The following is a 23,168-nucleotide window of genomic DNA, read 5'->3' on the forward strand; positions in this document are numbered from 1 at the left end:
ATGTAATAGTAAATTATAAAACTAATTTTAATAATCAAAATCTCTGTAGCAAGTTGATTTCAGAACATAAATGTAACACTATTGCTATTCTCCACCTAATGAAATATATATTTTTTATGAATTTAATCATCATAGTCAGATATACTTTTGAAATGCAGCAAATTATATATTTTCTTATAGTTTTTGGATAAACAGCTTCAAATTAATTTATTTTTATTTTTTACAAATGTTTAATCAGCAGGTTGAAGGTACACATGTGAAGGTAAGACTCGAAGCTGGGTGATTCCACTAATGCAGTTCTTTTTAGTCCGTTCGCAATATAAAAATTTAATTTAACTTTTAATCTAAGAAAACGTGCTTTTAGCCATACAAAACATGTTTTTTTCCTATTTCAAGTCATAGCATTTCCGTCATATATATATATATATATATATGCGGAAATGCTATAGCTGAAATAGAAAAAAACATGTTTTGTATGGCTAAAAGCACGTTTTCTAAAGTGTTACTATATATATATATATATAGGACCACAATCACTTGCATAGTGAGTTTATTACCGCGTAGCCTGGGTCTTGTAGTTATTTTCTGAGCTCTAGGTAGGTCTATAGTAAGCGAAATTTTCACACAAAAAAACTACATTTCCCAGCTACACATGTGGTGGGAAGTTCTAAGGCTGGCAAACGTGTGTTTATTGAAACTGAAGCGTTCATAATCTGAAAGAGAAATCGTGACAAGTCTGCAGTATTAACCGAAGGATAAGGTATTGGGATTAGCTGTTTGCTTTTCAAATTATTCGTCAGTTATATGTGCGCTATCTGAAAACACGATGACTCAATTTTGCTGTTTCGTCCGTTTCTCAAATAGGTTTGATTGAAACTTTGATAGAATCAATGATCGGGAGAGGCGACAATAACTAGTTAGTGTAATATTTGCTTTTATACTAATCACATATGTGTATGTTTTAAGATTTCACACATTAAACAACTTCTGGTTCATATTTGGAAAATATTACATAAACCATCTGGAACTCATCCAGTGTAGTCAGGAGGTTAGAGAGGAGGTGCCTGCACTAATCTATTAGATTTACTCTTTAATGAGCATTTGTTTGTTTACCTAACCATTATGGAAGTTGGCTATTTAGCTCTATTAAGAAATTTGATAGGGAACGTTTTGAACGCACTGTCTATCACACTGGCATGAGCACTTTTAGTTGGTCATGTGTCATGTTTTACATAAGTTGGATTGTTGCAACAGTAAGGTTTATATAAAGTACATGCAAACAACTGACTATCTGAAAAGGATTATTAAATAGTACTTTAAGCATACGGCTTAGCCTATTTTGAGAAGGCTCAAAGAGGAATTCCTGACATTTTTCAGCAGGTTTTTCTTTTCCACACCCCTTTTAGTAGGTTCCACCTCTGTGCATTTTATCGAGGTGTTTTGTTTTACCTGTACACATTTGTGCACAGACTGCTCCATCATATGCAAATCTCATTCACTGCATCCATAGCAGCTTTCTAAGAATTATATATATTTTTTAAATGATTCCACAGTAGTGTTGATTGTACTCATTTGCCCACGGGTGAAAGCAGTCAAAGGAATTAAAACAATGAGCAACATTCAGGCTGGGTAATCTGTCAGTTCTAGCCTTTCAGCTAGCTTGCCATATCACAATTTTCAAACAAACCCTGCCCTGCTGGCCAACAGGGCCTGTGCTGTCTCAATACTGCCTTGTAGATTTAAAATGCTGTCTTTGATATTTCCAAGCAGATAGTAATGATTTAGCTGTAAAGGTCAAAACAAATACTTGTGCTTGAATATGAATGTTTGATCATTGTTCTTGTCATCCGCAGTAAGCCTGTAATATAAGACCGAGGATGCGACATGAACCTGGGCCTATCCAGATCGTGACCGTCAACAAGGAGAATCACTCCTTTGACCTGGATACAGAGGCGCTCAGTCGAATTCTGTTGGAACCTGAGATCCGAGATAAGGATGTGGTGGTGGTGTCGGTCGCAGGTGCCTTCCGAAAGGGGAAAAGTTTCTTTTTGGATTTCATGCTCCGATACATGTATAAGAAGGTCAGAAAAAAATCTAAAGTACAATAATGCTTCCAAGACATTGAAATGGTGGTGGGGTTTAAAACTACCGGAAGTGTGGCATTAAAGGGATAGTTCACCTAAAAAAAGAAAATTCTCTCATCATTTACTCACCCTCATGCCATCTCAGATGTCTATGACTTTCTTTCTTCTGCTGAACACAAACAACGTTTTTTAGAAGAATATCTCAGCTCTGTTGGTCCATACAATGTAAGTGAATGGTGGCAAGAACTCTGAAGTTCCAAAGCATATTAGGGCACCATAAAAGTAATCCATATGACTCCAGTGGTTAAATCCATGTCTTCTGAAGCAATATAATAGGTGTGGCTAAAAAGAGATAAATATTTAAGTCCTTTTTTTACTTTAAATAATCACTTTCACTTCCACATTCTTCTTCTTTCATATTTTTATGCATATTGCCAGCTACTGGTCAAAGGTGGAGATTTGTAGTGTAAAATGACTTAATTATTGATCTTGTTCTCACCCACACAAATTATATTGCTTCTGGAAATATGTATTTAACCACTGGAGACGTATGGATTACTTTAATGCTGCCTTTAATGCTTTTTAGACCTTCAAAGTTCTGACCAGCATTCACTTTTTTGGGTGAACTATGCCTTTAAAAGAAAAATACTGGCAGATCAAAACAATTTGGATAAGTACATTCACAAGACAAGAAGACCGAACTACGTAAGTATGCTTCATAGGCTAAATTAATGGTGTAAACTGTCTGAGGTGGAACTTAAAACCAGATGTAAACAAGGCCTAAGATATTGAATTCCTCTTTCTGCCACACTGCTCTTGAGGAGTTTTTTGTGTTTTCTATTGTATATGCATATGCTCACCCCATCATCATTTTGTCCCCTCCAGCCTGGTCAGGACTGGCTTGGAAGGGAGAACGAGTCCCTGACAGGGTTCTCCTGGAGGGGAGGCTCAGAGCCAGAGACCACTGGCATCCAGCTATGGAGTGAAGTCTTCGTGGTGCAGAAGAAGGATGGAAGTGAGGTAACTAGCACTCAATACCAGACAGGTCACAGACAGTAGTCATGCAAGAGATATAAACTTTGAAAAAATAACTGAGTTATCAGTTTGCAGAACAGAGTGAATAGTATTAGTCAGTTTCAGTTCTTTAGAAATTAATTATGACAGATTTATGAACTATTTTTTTTTTATGCACTACATGGACAGAAGTATGTGGACACACTACCTATATGTGATTGTTGAATGTTTAATTAAAAAAATATATGGCAATAATAAGCAGTTGGTCCCTCCTTTGCTGCTAAAACAGGGAAGAATTTCCACTAAATGTTGTAATAGGGCTGCAGGGATCTGCTCCCATTTAGACACGGGGCATCAGTGAGGTTTGGCACTGATGTTGGGTTATTGGGACTTGCTCATAGACTTCCAATTAATTCCAAAGGTGTTCAGTGGGATTGAAGTCTGGGCTTTTTTGGAGGCTTGTCAAATTTTGTAACACCAGACCAGACAGAGTAAACCAATCTTTATGAACCTCGCTTTGAATACGTTGTCATGCTGTAATGCAAAACGTACACCTCATTCTTCTAAAATGTTTTGTCTGAGAGATTGTTTGGCTGTATGCTTAATTTCATGCACATGCTGGTAGTGGGTGTAGCTGAACGTGTCAAACCTTTTAATTAGAACTAGAAGTAGGGTGTCCATATTGTCCATGTTGTGTATCTTATCTGGGTTTTCTTGTCCAATAAGCAATCTGCACTCGTGCAATGCCTGATTTCAGGTTCATATCAAATTTGTGGTGAAATGCTGTCACTTCCTGTCAAGATTTTGTCATTGGTGATTCTGGCTTATCTCATGTCTTCAAAGAAACAATCAAAGCACTCTAATTCTTGAATCACATCTGTGGTTACTTTCTCCTTTGATATAGGGGAATTGTGGTACTAATATAGAGCATTTATTCTTTTTTTGTAGGTTGCAGTGCTTTTGATGGATACACAGGGAGCATTTGATTCTCAGTCCACAGTGAAAGATTGTGCCACCATCTTTGCCCTCAGCACCATGACCAGCTCTATCCAGGTTTTCTCAATACTCAATACAAAAAAATAAAACATTTTACATACCTGAGTCAATAAGAGAAGGCTATAAATTAGAGATCGAATAATTGTGGATTTTGCAGGTAAAATAAGGTAGTGGAAAAGGCAGATAACTGATTAATCGGCTGATAGGCCAAGAAAAACAAAGATTTGGTGTATAATCTGGAACTTTAAATATAAAAATGCCCGAAACACACCAGGGGTTCTTATTATTTGGGTTCATTACACTTCTCTATATTTAAGTATATCAGGATTTTTATAGTCTATATGTTCACCAGATTAAGTGTTCTGTGTGTGTGTTTTAAATAAATATACAGTGAGTTGCTGACAGAGCATACTCCGAATACTCAAATTTTTCTTTGCATGCCCTCACTTCAATTGATTATCTTTTAAAAATAACAAAATATGAATTGGAGCAGGTAAAAAAAATATGAATGAATATTGTCTATTGGGATGGGACGATATAGGTATCTCATGATTCGCTTCGATATACGATATGACGTTTACGATTCAATATTATCTCGGTTCAATATGATAACGCTAAATTGACAAAGTCTGGCAGAAAATTAGTTTTTTGTGAAAAAGGTTTGTGCAAAAGGCTCATTATAATTTCTCATCAAAATAAAGTTATTTAATACACAATATAAATCATCAAAGTTTAAATAATAAGAGTTTCTTATAAACCTTACTCTAAAAAAGATCACTAACAATTAGCCTTCACATATACTGGGCTACATTCAGGCTGATCAGGTGCTTAACAAGTATGTGGAAATATATATATATATTATTTTTTAATAATTTGTTTGTCTTGATTACTGTAATCACATTTTAACATTTTAAAACATTTTAAATTCTACTTTATCAATTAATATTATTTCTTGAAATTGTATATATAAGAATGATATGAGCTGTCAATGTTTGAAATAATGTGTACAATTTACAAGTAATAACTTTGTTTACATTCATTTGTATAACAAGCACTAAAATTGTCACTTCATCTCACAGACTTGCACAGGTGTTGCGGTTCATTTATTAATGAGAGAGAAGTCTCTGTTTTTTAGTAAATCCGTGCTATTTGTGATTTATTTAAACTTTTTTGTGTGAAAATAAATAACAGAAAGGATTTTAAATAACACATTATTCAACAAAAGTGGAGTGCTGGATCTCATCTTGTGATACACATTACACGGAAGAAATGGTCCATTTTAATCTCAAGCACTTTTTAACAAAGCAGGGCGATTTTCCAGGTATTCCAGTACTTACATTTTTAAGATCTAAATTCAAGCACTAAAGACCTTGTGCGTACCCTGTAAACAATGTAGGAGAAAAGCACATTATGTGGTAAAATCAAGCAATTGAGAGATTATGATGTTTAATGGGTCATTTCATTTATGATCACATGGACGGAAAGCAATGTTTCAAATTTCGAAATATTGAGTTTCGCCTCGATATGGTTCATCTTTTTTTTTGGTTTGTGATATGTTGAAATTTAATATATCGTCCCATCCCTATTTTTCAATGATGAAATATTTAAGGGGCCTGGGTAGCTCAGCATGTAAAGACGGTGATTACCACACCTGATGTCACAAGTTTGAATCCAGGACGTGCTGAGTGCCAGTCAGGCTTCCTAAGCAACCAATTGGAACAGTTGCTAGGGTAGGCAGAGTCATGTTGGGTTAACCTCATCGTGGTCACTATAATGGGGTTCTCGCTCTCGGTGGGGCGTGTGGTGATTTGTGCATGGATGCGGTGGAGAAAAGCGTGAAGCCTCCACGCGCGCTAAGTTTACACGGTAACATGCTCAACAAGCCATGTGATAAGATGCAGAGATTGACTATCTCAGACACGGAGGCATATGAGATTCATCCTCCGCCACACGGATTGAGGCGAGTCACTACGCCACCACAAGGACTTGGAGTGCATTGAGGAGAAAAGGGGAGAATATAAAAAAAATTTATAAAATGGTGAAAGATTTAGATACTGCAAATCCCCACAAATGTTTTTATTTCACCTTTGTCAGTGTTATAAGAACTGTAGAATCCTCCAGTGCTGACTACAGTGTAACACAGAGGAATGGAAAAAAAAAACTAGTGTTTGCATACAACTAATAGTTCCAAAAACAACTATCGGCACAAGTAATTGTTAAAACCGATATACCGGTCTGCCTCAACTGAAAAAATGCTGTAAATACAATTTCATCTTTTTTGCAGATTTATAACCTGTCGCAGAATATTCAGGAAGATGATCTACAGCAACTTCAGGTTAGTCCAGTCACAACTAGCCTTGATTAGAAGTGTCTCCCATTAATTTATCTAGAGTCACACTTATGCTGAAATTTTGACTTGGGGAAACTACACTACAGAGAAATGGATGTGTAAAAAGTATCTTGATATTCAAAATGTGCAATATAATGCAGTGATTGTGCTTTAAAATCTTCTAAACAAACACCTAGGAGATTGGTTTCAGCCTTTTAATATGCAGATGATGTCAGTTATGTCGTATATACCTGGATTGTTCATTTTAAATGCTTCATATTGTGCTTTTTAATTTCTTTCTAACTTTGTATGACATTAGAGGAACTTAAAATGGCCATTTGTTCTTTGTGTTTTTAGCTTTTTACAGAGTATGGCCGACTGGCAATTGATGAAATCTTTCTGAAGCCTTTTCAGGTATAAACAACCCTTGTTGATATTATTAACACTGTAGTCAAGCTATCTCTCTTAAGTTCAACCGTTTGAGTTTATATCTGTGTGTACCTGTTTGTGCCCTGTGTCATCTAATTTTTATCACAAACTTTGTGGTTTTCACTTCACACTTCACCCTTCCAAGCCCTTATAGAAATAATGTGGCGGTTCCATAGTACAGTAAGAGCATCAGATGGTAGGACCGTGGTATTTTGATATGTACCATGGTATCTAGTATTACCATATTTATATATCAAGGTCACGTAGTTACAAGCCAGTACCATGGTAGTACTATCTGAGAAAAAAAAAACATGGAAATACTCTTTGGTACTTATTTTGATAATGAAAATATAAAAGCTCAGAACAGTTTTCCCATAATTCTTAGAAACTAAAAACATTTGCTTACCTACCAGACATTTCTATCTGTGCGTGTGTGTTTTAAAGCGAGAGAAAACTCATGCTTTCATATTGATGTATGTTTCTTTCATTTTGTATCAACTCTTTCCGTGCACACAGTCGCTTATGTTTTTGATCAGAGACTGGAGTTTCCCTTACGAATACAAATACGGTTTTAAGGGAGGAAGTGATTTCTTGGACAAACGATTGCAGGTATGTGATTAAGAATGAATGTACTTTAGGTATTAACTCACTTTCTGTTAAGATTTGTGTGTACAGTTGTGGCCAAAAATATGGGCGCCCTAGGTAAATATGAGCAATGAAGGCTGTGAAAAATATGTCTTTATTTATCTTCATTCAAAATATTCACAAAAATCTGACCTTTAATTGCTGTAAACTAGTTGAAAGGGTGAAAATAAATCTCATAATTAAATATAATTTTCTCCAAAACGTGTTTTATTGGCACCCCTACAAATTCTTATGAGTAAAATATGTCTGAAGTGTAAACCATTCATATTGAAAAAAATATTTTAGTGCACCTGAGTGGCAAGTAACATGAAATTGTTCACCCGTGACTTCCTGTTTCACGGGAGTATAAATATGAGGTAACACACAGGCCAAATTCCCTTAATCATCAATCACATTGGGTAAGACCAAAGAATACATTTATGATGTGTAGCAAAAGATTGTTGAGCTTCACAGAATGGGAAGTGGCTATAAGAAAGTAGCTAAATCATTGAAATTACCCATTTCCACCATCATGGAAATAATTAAGAAGTGCCAAACAACTGGAGATGTTATGAATCGGCCTAAAAGAGGACGTGTGTCTATTGTTTCCACACACGGTGAGGAGGATGGTTTAAGAGGCCAAAAATTATCCAAGGATCACAGCTTGAGAATTGCAGGAATCAGTTGGGTCTTGGGTCAGAAAGTCTCAAACTACAATCAGACGTCACCTACTTCACAACAAGTTGTTTGGGAGGGTTTCAAGAAAAAAGCCTCTGCTCTAATCAAGCATCTTCAGTTTGCTAGACACTACTGGAACTACTGGAATTTGGTAGTAAACACCAGAGATGAGTTTGGCACACTCAGAGAGGTAGCCATATGGAAAAGTACTTCATGCCTATGGTTAAATATGGTGGTAGATCTTTAATGTTGTGGGGTTGTTTTTATGCCAGAGGCCCTGGACATCTTGTTCGGATACATGGCATCATGGGCTCAATCATATACCAACAGATAAAAAATCAAAACCTGATTGCCTCTGCCAGAAAGCTTAAAATGGGCCCTGATTCTGCCATGGCCATCCCAGTCCCCAGACCCAAACCCCATTTAAAACCTGTGTTGAACTAGAGAGGAGATTCCACCAGCATGGACCTCTGAATTTGAAGGATCTGTGGAGATTCTATATGGAGGAATGGTCTCAGATCACTTGCCGTGTTTTCTCCAACCTCATTAGGCATTATATGAGAAGACGCAGAGACGTTATCTTGGCAAAGGGAAGTTGCACAAAGTATTGAATAAAAGGGTGCAAATAATTGTGCCACACATATGTTTGATAAACTTGTAGTGTGTTTGTAATAGTTTGATATCTATTTGAAGATCTTGAATGAAAGATCAAAAGGATAAATAATAAATATATATTTTTCACAGGCTTCTTTTCTCATATTTACCACTGTATGTGTCGTGATATCTTTTTTGTGTGTTTGTGTGGCGGTGTTCAGGTGAAGCAGACTCAGCATCAGGAGCTTCAGACAGTGAGAGAGCACATTCGCTCCTGTTTCACCTCCATTTCCTGTTTTCTGTTACCACACCCTGGCCTGAAGGTGGCAACAAGCCCTGCTTTCACGGGACAGCTGTGTGGTATTAGACTGCATTCATGTTTTATTACTCACACTGTACACCTTTATAGGGATGGGCAGTTCCTGAGTACTCAAATTGACCGAAGTCATGTAACGGATGACTCAATTCAGTAACCATTACACAACCAAGCCAAAAAATAGGCCTCATTTATAATTTTGCAATTTGGTGTTGTTTCGGTCATGCGTTTAGACACTGTACTTGTCTTTCATTCGTGGACAGCAACGATGTGGACACACCGTTACACAAAAATTGAAATATAGAAATTCTATAAAGAAATGTTTTCAAAAAACATTTGTAGGAATTTTTTCAGGAATAAGGAATTTAACTTTTAGGATTTGTTCATCCATAAATGAAAATTCTTTCATCATTTACTCACCCTCATGCCATCCCAGATGTGTATTGATTTTGGGTGAGAATAGAACTACTGTTAAACACAATGCTCACTATAGTGGAAAATAGAGCTAGTTGTTCAATAGAAGTCATATATTTACTTATGTACATATATTTATGTACTTTTTGGAGCTTCAATGATTTGGTTACATTCACTTGCAATATATGGACCTACAGAGCTGAGACATTCTTCTAAAAATCTTGTATTCAGCAGAAAAAATTAAATCATACACATCTGGGATGGCATGAGGGTGGGTAAATGATGAGAGAATTTTCATTTTTGGGTGAACTATTAATTTAATTACTGGGTTGCTTTATCTGACAAGTACTTGAGTAGAAAAATGACAAAAACGCCCATTCCAATTCTACTTTCACTTATCCATACACAAACTACAATTTGTCTAATTGTCAAAAGTCTACTTTTAGAGATATGTGTCCCTCATTTCATGGGTTTCATGTCTGCATTTTCAGTCCCATATTTTGTATTCTGTTTCTTTTCTTCATTTGTTGTTTACTTATTCTTGCCTCTCTAAATATATCTCTCTAACTGTCTCTATCCTTGACTTTGTCTCTCAGATGTGGCTCCAGAGTTTAAGGATGAGTTGCGTGTACTCATTACCAACCTGCTGAAGCCTGACGAACTGGCTGTGAAAGAGATCAATGGGAATAAGGTGACCTGCAGAGGCTTGTTAGAATACTTCAAGGTGAGCATACACCTGTCCTTTGAACCTGACTTATTTCAGTGAACAAGCTGCCAATAATTTTTGAACTAAATTTTTATTGAATTTGATAGGCATATATCAAGATATATCAGGGAGAAGACCTTCCACACCCTAAATCCATGCTAGAGGTAAACATTATACATTATTACTGTTATTTTATATTTATTGTAATATTTCAGGTGTTTTATGTAATACTTTAATTCATTCAGGCTACAGCAGAGGCCAATAACCTTGCGGCCGTGGCGTCAGCTAAAGACCAGTACTACAAGAATATGGAGAAGGTTGGTATGTTGCCTGGAATGTGTTGAACACCCATTATATGTACAAAAAGTACAGTTTCACTCAAAAATATTTAAGCTTTTTGCGTAGGTTAACATATCTGCTTGCTGTATTGTTTTGTCCACTGAAAACCCCCACAAATCTTTAATGTCTATAAATTGTGCATTGTAAACACTTTAGTTTTCCATAACAGTAATAATAACAAGCAATCCTTCACAGATTTCCTACAAAATCAGAAAAATTGTTTTTTTTAGTTTTTTGACCTGTAGTATATTTGATGTCACATAACTGCTTTCAAATTATATACTGTATGTATGACAGTTAAACATCTGATTTTACATGATGCATGTTACGAAATGCTCACAAATACGCATGGTGTTCATACCATAGACAACTTGTCAAAACTACTTAGCAGTTGCATTGGCATGTGAATACCAATCATAAAATCCATAGAAACTGATTAAACCTGTCTTTTTTTATTTAATCTTCAAACATTTATTTTCACTCATTTTTAGGTTTGTGGTGGAGATCTGCCATATGTGGATCCTAACTCACTGGAGGAAAAGCACCATTTCATCTTGCAAGAGGCCCTCCATCTCTTTTCTAGCACTAAGAAGATGGGTGGGAGGGACTTCTGTTACCGTTACCAGGAACAGTTGGAAAAAGAGCTGAAGGAGCTGTGGGAGTCTTTCAGCAAGCACAATGAGGTAAGGGGAATGTGAAAAATTAGCAAAAGAATACATTTCTCTTATCATTTACCCATCCCAGATGTGTGACTTTCTTTCATCTGCTGAACTCAAGTGAAGATTTTAAGAAGAATTTCACAGCTGTTTTGGTCCATACAATGCAAGTAAATGGGTGCCAAAATTGTTTGAATCTCCAAAAATCAAACAAGTCAGCATAAAAGTAATCAAAGGTTAAATCAGTGTCTTCTGAAGTTATATGATAGGTGTGGGTGCGAAACAGGTAGGGCTGGGACGACGGGTCGACGTAATCGATGACGTCGACGCAAAATATGCGCGTCGATTCGTCAGACCAAAACAAAGATGGCGGCGCCGGAGAGTAGAAGCAAAACGAGTGGCTCCTCAGACTACCAGAAGTGCAAGGCGGCACGCACTCGTTCATCTAAAGTGTGGGAATTCTTTAATTTAAAAGGAAAAAATTATGTGATATGTCGTCTTTGCAAAATGGAGATGACTTTCCATTCTAGCACCACGGCAATGCACCAGCACTAGGGCTGGGATGACGTCGACGCAAAATATGCGCGTCGAATTGCCAGACCCAAAACAAAGATGGCGGCGCCGGCGCCAACACGAGTGGCTCCTCAGACTATCAGAAGTGCAAGGCGGCATGCACTCGTTCCTCTAAAGTATGGGAATTATTTAATTTAAAAGGAAAAAATTCAGTGATATGTCATCTTTGCAAAATGGAGATGGCCTTCCATTCTAGCGCCACCCGGGAGCAGCCGCAGATGACAGAGCACCGTAAATTTTTTTTCAACTCCCCACTTTGCACTCGATGTTGGAGTAAGCTATAATACGTTGTCGACACCTAAAGTTTTCGCTTATAGCTATTAATAATGCGCTTATAGCTATGAATGTCGTGAAAAATACATAGAGGACACTGACAACGCGCTGACAGACAGGACCAAGCAGGTAACATTTAATAAAGTCTCAACTTTCAAATTTGGTCATTCAAAGAAAATTAAACCATAAATAGGCCTACTAGTTTGTGGCTCTTTAATGTGTCGTGACAGATTGCCTCAGTTAAAGCTGCTCGTGAACCGATCATCTTTTGCTTGGTTAATTTATAGCATCAAATAGGCTAAACATGAATGTAGCCTACATCAGAAGGACTGTTGTTTTAACCGCGGAAAGACGTCAGTACAGTAGCCTACAATCCATTATTCAAATTCAAATCCACCGATGTTAATCTTCTCTCTCCTGACTACTTTGTCGGACAAAAATGGCGTATTATGATTGATTGATCAGATCGCCAGTCAATCAAACTCCCGGCAAATGTTTTTTTTTTTTTTTTACATTTTATACACCCCTACCCCCGATGAAACAGGTATTACCGGTGTTGTCACAAGTCGATTAATCGAATCGAAGTCGAATCGGACTGAAAAAATGAATCGTTAGATTAATCGATGCATCGAAAAAATAATCGCTAGATTAATCGTTTAAAAAATAATCGTTTATCCCAGCCCTAGAAACAGGTCAATATTTAAGTCCTTTTTTACTCTACAATCTCCACTTTCACTTTCACATTCTTGTGTTTTTGGTGATTCACATTCTTCATGCATATCACCACCTACTGGGCAGGGAGAAGAATTTCTAGCAAAAAAAAAAAAGACTTAAATATTTACCTGTTTCTCATCCACACCTATCATTATAACTTATGAAGATGTTGATTAAAACTCTGGAGTCCTATGGATTAGTTTTATGATGCTTTTATGTGCTTTTTGGAGCATCAAAAGGTTGGCTCCCATTTACTTGCATCATACAGACCTACAGAGCTTAAATATTCTAAAAATCATGATTTGTGTTCTGCAGAAGAAAGTCATGCACATTTTATATGGCATAATGGTGAGTAAATGATGAGTGAATTTTCAGTTTTGAATGAACTATTCCTTTAATGTGGGAGACATTTTTTTAAAATAAATAGTTTCATTGTTCAAGATTATATTAGGGATGTTTAATAATTTTTGTGTTCCTGTTTTCGTTTCAGTCAAAGAATCTTTTCAGTGCTTTCCGGACACCTGCTGTGCTTTTTGTCCTGGTTTGCCTCCTGTATGTGCTGTCTGGAATCTTGCTGTTCATTGGCCTGGAAACAATTTCCTTTGCATGTGACTGTGTACTTGGTCTGGCCATGATTGCTGTGCTGACCTGGGCCTTTATTCGTTACTCTGGCCAATACAGAGAAGTAGGCATAGCCATAGACCAGGTGGCTGGAGTCCTACTGGAGCAGGTAAATGGATTTGAAACACCATGTGAAAAAATAAAGATAAAAAATTAACTTATTTAGAGGTTAGAAATTCTATAAAGAAATGTTTTCATCATTTTCTCCCAGGCCACAGATGTGTTAAACAAGACAAGAGGTCAGGGTCAGATGGCTGCAAAACAGAAGAAAACAAGATAGCTTCTCAGGCAAACTAGAAGATGCCTGAACGAGATGTAAACTGCACAACGCAACCAACTATATTATACCAAATAACGCACATCTCCAAACATTACACTTAAATCTCTAGTTCTAATGCAGGTTGACTGATTTTGTCAAAATGTCTTAACCAGATTTTAAAATATCAATACAAGTGTTTATATATATACAGGTGCATCTAAAAAAGAAAAAATTTCTTTCCGTAATTTCATTAAAAAAAGTAGGACTTTCATATATTCTAGATTCATTACACATAAAGTGATATATTTTTAGCCTTTTTTTTTTTTTTTTTTTTGTAATCTTGATGATTACGGCTTAAAGTTAATGGAAATCAAAAATGCGGTATCTCAAAATATTAGAAAAAAAAATTATTAAACAGAAAAGTCGACATTCTGAAAAGTGTTAATTTATGCACTAAATACTTGGTCGGGCTCGTTTTGCAAAAATTACTACATCAATACAGCGTGGGATGGAAGTAATCAGCCTGTGGCACTGCTGCGATGTTAAGGAAGCCCAGGTTGCTTTGATATTGGCCTTCAGTTCATCTGTATTGTTGGGTCTGGTGTCTCTCATTTTCCTCTTGACAATACCCCATAGATTCTCTATGGGGTTCAGGTCATGCGAGTTGGATGGCCAATCAAGCATAGTAATACCATGGTCAGCAAACCAGTTACTATTAGTTTTGGCACTGTGGGCAGGTGCCAAGTCCTGCTGGAAAAGGAAATCAGCATCTCCATAAAGCTTGTCAGCAGATGGAAGCATGTAGTTCTCTATAATCTCCTGATAGACTGCTGCATTGACTCTTGACTTGAGAAAACGCAGTGGACCAATACCAGCAGATGACATGGCACCCCAAATCATAACTGACTGTGGAAACTTTACACTGGACTTCAAGCAACTTGGATTCTGTGCCTCTCCACTGTTAATCCAGACTCTGGGACCTTGATTTCCAAATTAAATGCAAAATTTACTTTAATATGAAAAGAGGACTTTGGACCACTGAGCAATAATTTTTTGCAGTAATTTGTGCAAAAGGAGCCCCGACCAAGGATTGAGTGCATAAATTAACATACTTTTCAGAAGGTCGATATTTCTGTATTATGAATTATTTATTCGAATATTTTGAGAGACTGGATTTTTGATTTCCATGTGCTGTAAGCTGTAATCATCAAGATTACAACAAAAAAAGCTTGAAATATTTTACTTTGTGTAATGACTCTAGAATATATGAAAGTTCCACCTTTTCAATTAAATTGCGGAACTTTCCCACGATATTCAAATTTTTTTAGATGCACATCTCTCTCTCTATCTATCTATCATATATATATTATATGGCCAAAAATCACAAACCAGCAGATGTTTTTTCAGGGACAAGTATGGATTTAGCTCAAGGGCTAAACTCTTCACACAGCTGCATTAACACGTTTACAGTTGTTCATTCCATTACAGCCAAAGACTTCTGTAATGTCACAAACGTCCTTCATAGCAGGTCAAGTTTGTGTAACTGCACTTTCTATGTTCTCTGTTTATTCTCTTTAGCCAGGAATACCTTTACACACTGCCATTATTTAAGCTTGAGCCTGATATGATGTTTAGTATTAAACATGTAATGACACCATGATATGTGACCTTTATTAGAGCTTTGTTCTATATCTTTGTACCAAAATGTGGCCTTCTATGCATTCCATCATTCCTTAATTTATAAAGTTGTTTCACTTGTATTGGGTTGCATGGGTAACAAACATGTATTATTCCATCCCAGTATTCTTGAGTGCTGGACTGGTGCTGTACACCTCTTCTTAACTGCTGGCATGTTGTTGAGTGTTCAAAACCATTGACACATTCTTAAAGTTAGACTGAAAGCATTGAAAGAAAAGGCCATTTTTAACAGGGTCTTAGGAAATGATCAGTCAATGTACTATGAGCATTCTCTAAAACTGAGAGGTTCAGCAATTTTAATACTTGTATATCATGTTAGTAAAACTAACAAATGTTGATTTGAACTGTTTGGAGTAGTGCTGTCGTAATATGGTTATTGTAATCCGCTTCAGTAGTTATTATATTAAATTGAAATTTTTGTTAGTCAGCATTCCATATGTTTAATGTGGGGATGACAATGGTACATGTGGAGGAGCTCACAAATATCTCCAAAGAATATTTTTTTTTAATGCACAGCCAGATTTTAAATGAAAGACATTGACAATGAAAATATGCATATCATGGCCCTGAGGCATACAAGTCACCTGTCTGTAATGTCTATTTGTGAAATTGTTATTTGTTGCGCTCAATGGCACCCGAGCCTCAGTTTGGGGCTTTCAGTGTCTCATCACATGCTCTGCTCTCCATCATCGATTGAGTGGAAATTGCCTAAACTGACCTACTGGGGATGACTGTGTCCCCTTTGTGTATCATTTACTGTTCTATGAACATTCTATATTCCTAAAATAAAGCTATAAGCATGCAACGTACTGGTGAGTCTTGTTTTTGTCCAGGTTGCTCGAAAAGTACAATTTGTTAGACGATGCTCAAAAACACGTTGTCAGAACTGTTATCAAGTTTGACCAGATTTCTGTGAAGACCGTTAGCCTTAATAGGCACATTTTGTGCAATCTTTCATTTATGAATATTACATAAAGTCTACAAATGAAAGGAAATAGAATATGAAATGCATATATATATATATATTTGTTACTTTCGGGTTGTAAATAAATACTCTAATAAATCCTTTCGGCCTGCAGGGAATACTCTTCCTCCGTAGTTTAATTTTTTGCTGATGCATAAAACCGCTCCCTCTAGCGCGTGCTGTGTGAATATTTCCTATAGAATTGAATGTCCTTGTTTCCTTATATGGCGATCGGAGTCGCGAACCGCCTGATGATGTGCGCGGCTTTGGGTTATGCGCGTGCACGACTGTCACCATTTGCTTCCTTATTTGGAAGGTAGTTAAGCGAACCTTAAAAAGGGGTAGAGACAAACACAGCAGCGTGCCCTGAGAACTACTAACCAATATTGCTGGGTGTAGTATGTAATTTATGTGCAACAGCAGAATTCGCGGTATGTTTTAGCAGGGCTTTCCAGCTTGTGTTGGATAAAACACCACCTCTCCCCCTCCCACATAATTTATCTTCATTTATGAATGTGATTGGAGAATTCAATGAAAGTGTCACTGGCACTCCTCCCTTTTGGTGTTTGAATATCTTGATGTTATTTCCTGAATAATTTTGTATTTAAATATAACACATTTATAATCAGACTCTCTCTCTCTCTCTCTCTCTCTCTCTCTATATATATATATATATTATACCCAACTTATAATTTAGATTAAACATAAAGCTGAGTCTAAAAATAATAAAAAGAAATATTATAACGTACGACGACAACCCTGAGTATAATTGTTCACTGTTTTACAGATAAAAAGACATTCAAACGATCATCAATTTATGCCAATACAACACTAAGCTCACAAAACAAATTGCCAACATTATGTAGACTCAAGAACTCCAGCTCCCATAACACCCCAAATAAGCCTGCCTCGCAGCCACGCGCAAAAGGGCGCGTCCGTGTGTTGTATCAACTGTGCGAGACCGAAAGACTGCATCACAGCTCATTCAATTCCCATCCAGACGCCGACTAGCACAGAAACACAATCATGGTATGTCCACATTTAAATAATTATACAATTTATGGTTAGTTTTAACGGTGAGATTTTGGGCTTTGTGCATTTTAAGTGAGTGAAAAGTGTCTTAACTCAGTCTATTGACGCCTTTCTTGCCTGTGAATGCTCCGGCGATCAAAGCTACGATATTAAGTGGTATGAATTGTTATAATAAAGGCGAACTCGAGTTATTTGGATCATGTGCCAGAGCCATCGTTATTATTTACACGTGCAATTACGCTCTTGAGTTTTCGACGGTTTGATGCTAGCGCGCGGCCTTCAGATATTAGGATGAAATGAGAGCAAAAAAAGCAGACCCAAAAACAACTGGCGCCATTTCCCCGCTCAGTCTCCTTTATTTTCGCGAGGCCAGGCCCAGGAAAGGCCTCTCTCTGCTCTTCATCACACATCACCTGCAGGCCCCATCGCTCCACAAATCTGTGACATCTCACGGTAAATAAGAAACGATGTGAATTAATACAGCACTGCTGACCGTTTGTTCAACTGCATTAACGCCGTCCAGGTGAAGCTCTTGCCCGACTCTGTCCTTTGTCTGAACACGGCCATCCGCGGCATCCCAAAAACACCATCGCTCGAATTTGCCGCACTAGAGACTAGGACGTGTAAAAAACGTTATTCCCACGTAATTCCGTGACATCGCAGTCTTAAAAGTCAAATTGTGCGGATTTTCCTAGCACATGTGCGAACACTGCATTCTTGGCCCCACCCTAATTCTTGATGCCCAGATGGTCTTGGTTTATTTTCTTGACCAAAGAAAGAGTTCGAGTGGAAACGTGCATTAGGTTGTATATGTCGTTTGCAACTTGATTTTAGATACATAAAAAAACGCGTGGTTTGGATGGTAGAAAGCTGGGTTTAAACCCCGTTACTTTTGCATTTGCGTAGCGTTAGGAAAGAGTGTGCTATGCTTTCTTGACAAACATAACTTTGACAAACCGGCGCTTGATGTGTTTTAAGTTGTATTTTTTTCTCCACGCATTTTTTTTTTAATTCAGCAAGATTACAGTGTGTAGTTTGATTGCAGATCAGGCTTTTGCTAGCGCATGACGTTTCTCTCTTACATCATATGGCGTGTATTACTTGAGAATTTAGAAGACCAGCTGCCTTGCGCTTTTCATTTTGGTCGATGTGGTGGTCACCAAATTGTATTTTATTTTTGGCTGAGGACAAACTGTTAGGGTACGTTGTTGGGGGTTCATGCCCCGGGTCACGTTGCATGGAGACTGAAGGAGATACCGGGTACGGTACAAATCCTCTCAGTAAGCATGAGTACTCGAGGACTCGGACGTGGCAGCAATGATCGATCATGAAAATGTGATCAGGCATGATGCGACTTTTCCCTTAATTCGAAATCCAGTGACCATTACCTGACAATTAAACACACATGTCAAAGAGGGAGCTTATATTTATGTTGTAATTTTGAGGTGTTCATTGATTGTCAGACACGTCTCATAGCAACCAAGCTGATACAACCTGCAGTGATATTGTTATGATAATCAAAAGTGCATAACCTTTGCTAAACACATTTCATCATTTAATGTAAGAACTTTGACTCGTTAATGGATATTATTTACTAAAAGTGAATGTTTGTCACTGACTGTAATCCTCTCTGCCCCGCATGACGTAACACCTGCATCTCGACGAAATGAATGAAGATTCCACACAAATTTCCAAGTTGGATGTCATTCCGTTGCACTTTCCCCAGTTGAAAGGTGGAAATTGAGAATTGAGCGGAACACTTCATGATTTCAGCAACAATACAGAGCATCGCGGCTTTCCTCACAAGTGCAAACATTTGGATGCGCGCACACTTACACATACACACCAGGTTTGTTTGGTATTGTACAGCAGGCAAGTGTTTCAAACAGCCAGACAGAGGGCAGCTAAATGTAACACAATGCAGCATCTTCAAACTGATCTTCAACTTAACCCGCATATTAAAACGCATGATGTATTATATCTTGATTATGCAATCTTTTGTACATTTTGGAAGATATTATAACCACCTATAATAATGAATAGATGATACACTGGAACAACAAGACTCAATGCTCAACTCAAGACTTATTATATATATACTGTTATGAACATGTCATTGCCCCTCAAAGTAATTATGCAGAGTAGACAAAATGAGTATTTTTGCCCATTCCTAGTATTCAGACAGAGCGATATGCAACGTCATAGGCCACAAGCGATGTCAAACTTTTATGTGAGGCACGTGACCAGACTGGTGTAACATTTAATCTATTTGTTTTAACCTCTTTTTATATATATATATATAAATTAATTAGGGCTGTCGATTTAAAAGCGTTAATTCAGTGCCTTAATTCAGTGTGATTAATTTGACTAAAAATAACACAATGCCCGCCCGCAATGATATGGAAGATTCCTGATAAATGCAAGCTTGTAGTACCACCTGTTTACTACAGAGGGCAGTAAGTGAAACTTGAGCTGTGTGGTAATGCGCAGTTTATACGGTGAAGAAAACAACCATCAGCAGAACAACACAAACATGCGTTACGTTGTTGCGTTCAAAACACTTGATTGGAGTGCAAATCCGAACTAAGAGATCTCAATATGTGTTCTAAGTATTAAACTATATTTAACTTCACACATTGACCTCAAAAATGTATGTTTATGATGCAACGCACCCGAGACGCTACACAAGCATGTCTGACGCAGGTGTAAATTGACGGTCCTTAAACAAGCCCTTATAATAAATCTCCAACTGATTGACAAAATCACTTGTGAAATGGATTGCTGTGAACTGTGTGCCAATGATTGGCTTGTGCTCAATAATGTGGTAGTAAACAATACATTGTATTCTAAAGCCGTCTATGGTTATCTCCCATTAGGTTCCACTTTCCTTGGTTTATGTGAAAGATTGACTTGTAGCCATAGTGTCATTGTACCTGAACTTTTGGAATTTGCCCTTTGGTACTTGGCATATTTGCCCTTTGGTACTTGGAAATGGCATATGAGGATTAAATGTTAGATTTTTATTCAGACAGCCATAAATATTACATTTTATTAGTCTTGTAAAAATTATAAACAACTGTTTCGGAAGGTCCATTATTATCTAAAAGCCTTCACCTACAACAAGATCATACTTATGAGCCTTTGATCCACTCTTTCTTGCTATTGTGGCTGCGTTATGTGAAGAAGAGTCTGAACGCATTCCTCCTTCCGAGGCCTATCATTCACACCTTAAGCAAACCTGTCTCCACCCTTTATACATTTCGTGGACTTAGGTCAATGATGCATTTCACCCTTTGAGAACCAGGAATTATGCTAATTTGATGCTGCTCCTTGTGTCCCACTTTTCTCATGTTTTAATGATACTCTTTTAATTTGGTAGCAGGCTCTTGATTAATAGAGATGTTTGGAATCTCTGTTCTGGAGCTGCCTGATATTTGTGTTTTAATGGAAATCAGAAGAACTGAGTAGGTTTATTGGGCTGGTTTGACTGGTGATTTTAGATTTTCACAGACTCATTGTCAGTTGTTGCTTTGCCTCATTTTTACATGTACTATATGACATGGGTATGCCATGGCAAGCTCAAGGGCTTTCTAGACCAACCTGTTTTATGTAGTAAAGCAGGCTCTCGTGTCACAAATTATTTTTGTGAATTTTTGATGGTCCATGACGATGTCAATGCAGCCTACCCTCAGTACATGTTATGGTACTGTTCTTGATGTGTGACTAGGGAAGAATGGTGCCTTGTTAACATCAGCCCATCTTGAACAATTTTTGGTTTCTGGTGCTAGTAATGGAACTCAATAAGTGCTCTTATTTTTTTTTCCTAAGTTTTTTTTTTTTTTCTCTTGATCAAATCTGGTTTTAATTTATTTGCTTTTAAATCATTGCACTGCTGATCCAGTAGTTTGAATTCAGTCAAATGAGGTCCAGAGACAAGCAGCCACAATTGTCGAAACAACAGTTGGTTCTGACTAGGATAGAAAAGATTGGTTGTTGCAAAAACTCATTCAAACTTGCACCCTCACAGTAATGCATACGCACTCACTTCCCTCTATTTAAAGGGAACCACTTGTAGGCCATGCAACCTCATCCTGTGTGTGTTTGTGTGCTCGCAGGCCTCCGGAGTTACATTGCAAGATAATGTGTTGACGATCTTCAATGCGATGAAGGTCCGCAAGGCTCAGGCCAACGAGGAGGAGAGGAAGAATAGAAAGAAGGCTGTTCTCTTCTGCCTTAGCGAGGACAAGAAGCAGATCATTATGGAGGAGGGTCAGGAGATCCTGCAAGGAGATGAAGGCGATCCCTACCTTAAGTTTGTCAAGATGCTTCCTCCTGGGGACTGCCGCTACGCTCTCTATGATGCCACGTATGAGACTAAAGAGACCAAGAAGGAAGATCTGGTTTTCATTTTCTGGTAAGTGTGATTTTTCACTGGACTGGAAGAGATGTGTAGTTAATTTAGACTGATATAAAATGCTTGTCTCACACCTTGAACCACCGTTGTATTGTGCAGGGCTCCAGATAGCGCTCCACTTAAAAGTAAGATGATCTACGCTAGTTCTAAGGATGCCATCAAGAAGAAGTTCACAGGTAATGCTCTCCGTTAATGGTTTGATACTTAATTTGACTACCCAAAATTATTATTTATTAAGTATTATGTTTGCTTCGCAGGTATCAAGCATGAGTGGCAAGTGAATGGTTTGGATGATATCAAGGACCGAAAGACCCTTGCCGAAAAGCTTGGTGGATCATCAGTGATCTCTCTTGAGGGGATGCCTCTAAACGATTGAGGCAGACACATTTCAGGGGTTAGCCGTTCATTCCAACATTGGTGGGGCAGAGGTGCCGACATGTCTGTTTGTGGGGCCACAGTGTGGGCTAATGTGGGTGGGGAGGGTTGGGTAAAAGTGACAGTTTCCAAACACAACACATGAAGAAAGATATAGGCTGTCATTCCAGTTCACACATACTTCAAACAAGATAAAAAAAAAAAAATCTTAAAAAGACGAAAAAATGAAGGATGAGTATTATTAAAAAAAAGTAATATAACTGTAAATGTGTACGGACAGGTTTTCGTTCTTTCTAGGTTCCATTCGATTGTTGAAAGAAAAGACTTATGTTGGCAGTCGTTACAGTTCCACTATTGCATCCTACAGCATACTATTCGTTCTTAAGATTTTTTTTTTCTTTTGCCAAACTTCTAGTTAAGTTTTCTAAGTTTGTATGTTGTTGAGACTAGGTGTAGTACAAAACAATTGACTCCAAATTCACAGTTTATTGGACCATTCTGGGAACTCATTTACCCCCATTTGATTTATTTTGAGCTCACATGTTTTGTTTTAATGATTCCATCTGATTTAAATATTTCCAAATGTAATGCAAAACCATGGCACTGATGTCAAGAAATTGAACGCATTCCTTATACCTGTAAAATCAGGGACCTTGTGGGTTAGCAGCCTGTTGATGAATTGGATTGAATGCCACAGAAGAAGTTTAGATGGGAAGCAATATGTTTGGGCAGTCTGTGTACAGAGCTTTGATGGATATCGCTTCGTGGATGTTTTGTATCGTCTCCTTATCTCTAATAAAAAAAAAAGCCTTAAACAACTGTTGTTACAACTGGTTTGTTTCTTCATGTTTGGCTGATTTTATTTTTCTACCCACTTTTTGCCCCAAGGTGGGTCTTATTCATGGTCTTAATATGTGATCCACATTACTTTTATTTTTATATATATATATATATATGTGTGTGTATATATATGAGATTTTTATAGATTTTTAAATTTGTGTATTTTGCATCTGTTTTTGCTATGTTCAGCATGGCTTAGGCACTGATATGTGATTGTTTGCAAAAT

The 23,168-nt window shown here is 37.4% G+C and overlaps 2 protein-coding genes across 2 annotated transcripts; both read left to right on the forward strand.

Moving 5' to 3' along the window:
- The first annotated feature begins 649 nt into the window (after positions 1–649).
- On the forward strand, positions 650–16,120 carry LOC127617113 (atlastin-3-like). Its single transcript, XM_052089009.1, has 14 exons — positions 650–760; positions 1,854–2,081; positions 2,970–3,104; positions 4,047–4,151; positions 6,379–6,429; positions 6,781–6,837; positions 7,369–7,461; positions 8,970–9,108; positions 10,075–10,202; positions 10,292–10,348; positions 10,430–10,501; positions 11,015–11,206; positions 13,230–13,469; positions 13,572–16,120. Exons 2-14 carry the CDS (start codon positions 1,878–1,880, stop codon positions 13,638–13,640), a joined length of 1,542 nt encoding a protein of 513 aa, XP_051944969.1. The 5' UTR covers positions 650–760; positions 1,854–1,877; the 3' UTR covers positions 13,641–16,120.
- Positions 16,121–17,179: 1,059 nt separating this feature from the next.
- LOC127663443 (cofilin-2-like) lies at positions 17,180–22,614 on the forward strand. The gene is made up of 4 exons (XM_052155049.1): positions 17,180–17,310; positions 21,429–21,727; positions 21,827–21,903; positions 21,985–22,614. Exons 1-4 carry the CDS (start codon positions 17,308–17,310, stop codon positions 22,101–22,103), a joined length of 498 nt encoding a protein of 165 aa, XP_052011009.1. The 5' UTR covers positions 17,180–17,307; the 3' UTR covers positions 22,104–22,614.
- Positions 22,615–23,168: the final 554 nt, after the last annotated feature.

This window comes from Xyrauchen texanus, chromosome 23 (genome assembly GCF_025860055.1).
Source record: "Xyrauchen texanus isolate HMW12.3.18 chromosome 23, RBS_HiC_50CHRs, whole genome shotgun sequence".
Classification (NCBI taxonomy): Eukaryota; Metazoa; Chordata; class Actinopteri; order Cypriniformes; family Catostomidae; genus Xyrauchen; species Xyrauchen texanus.

What these genes read in the sequence shown, in the direction of transcription:
- LOC127663443 (XM_052155049.1), top strand. An exon ending in GATCTGGTTTTCATTTTCTG is followed by an intron (nt 21,728 to 21,826) that starts GTAAGTGTGATT and finishes TGTATTGTGCAG; the next exon opens with GGCTCCAGATAGCGCTCCAC. An exon ending in CATCAAGAAGAAGTTCACAG is followed by an intron (nt 21,904 to 21,984) that starts GTAATGCTCTCC and finishes TTTGCTTCGCAG; the next exon opens with GTATCAAGCATGAGTGGCAA.
- LOC127617113 (XM_052089009.1), top strand. Translation starts at nt 1,878, where the DNA reads ATGCGACATGAACCTGGGCCTATCCAGATCGTGACCGTCAACAAGGAG. An exon ending in AGAAGAAGGATGGAAGTGAG is followed by an intron (nt 3,105 to 4,046) that starts GTAACTAGCACT and finishes CTTTTTTTGTAG; the next exon opens with GTTGCAGTGCTTTTGATGGA. An exon ending in CCATGACCAGCTCTATCCAG is followed by an intron (nt 4,152 to 6,378) that starts GTTTTCTCAATA and finishes TCTTTTTTGCAG; the next exon opens with ATTTATAACCTGTCGCAGAA.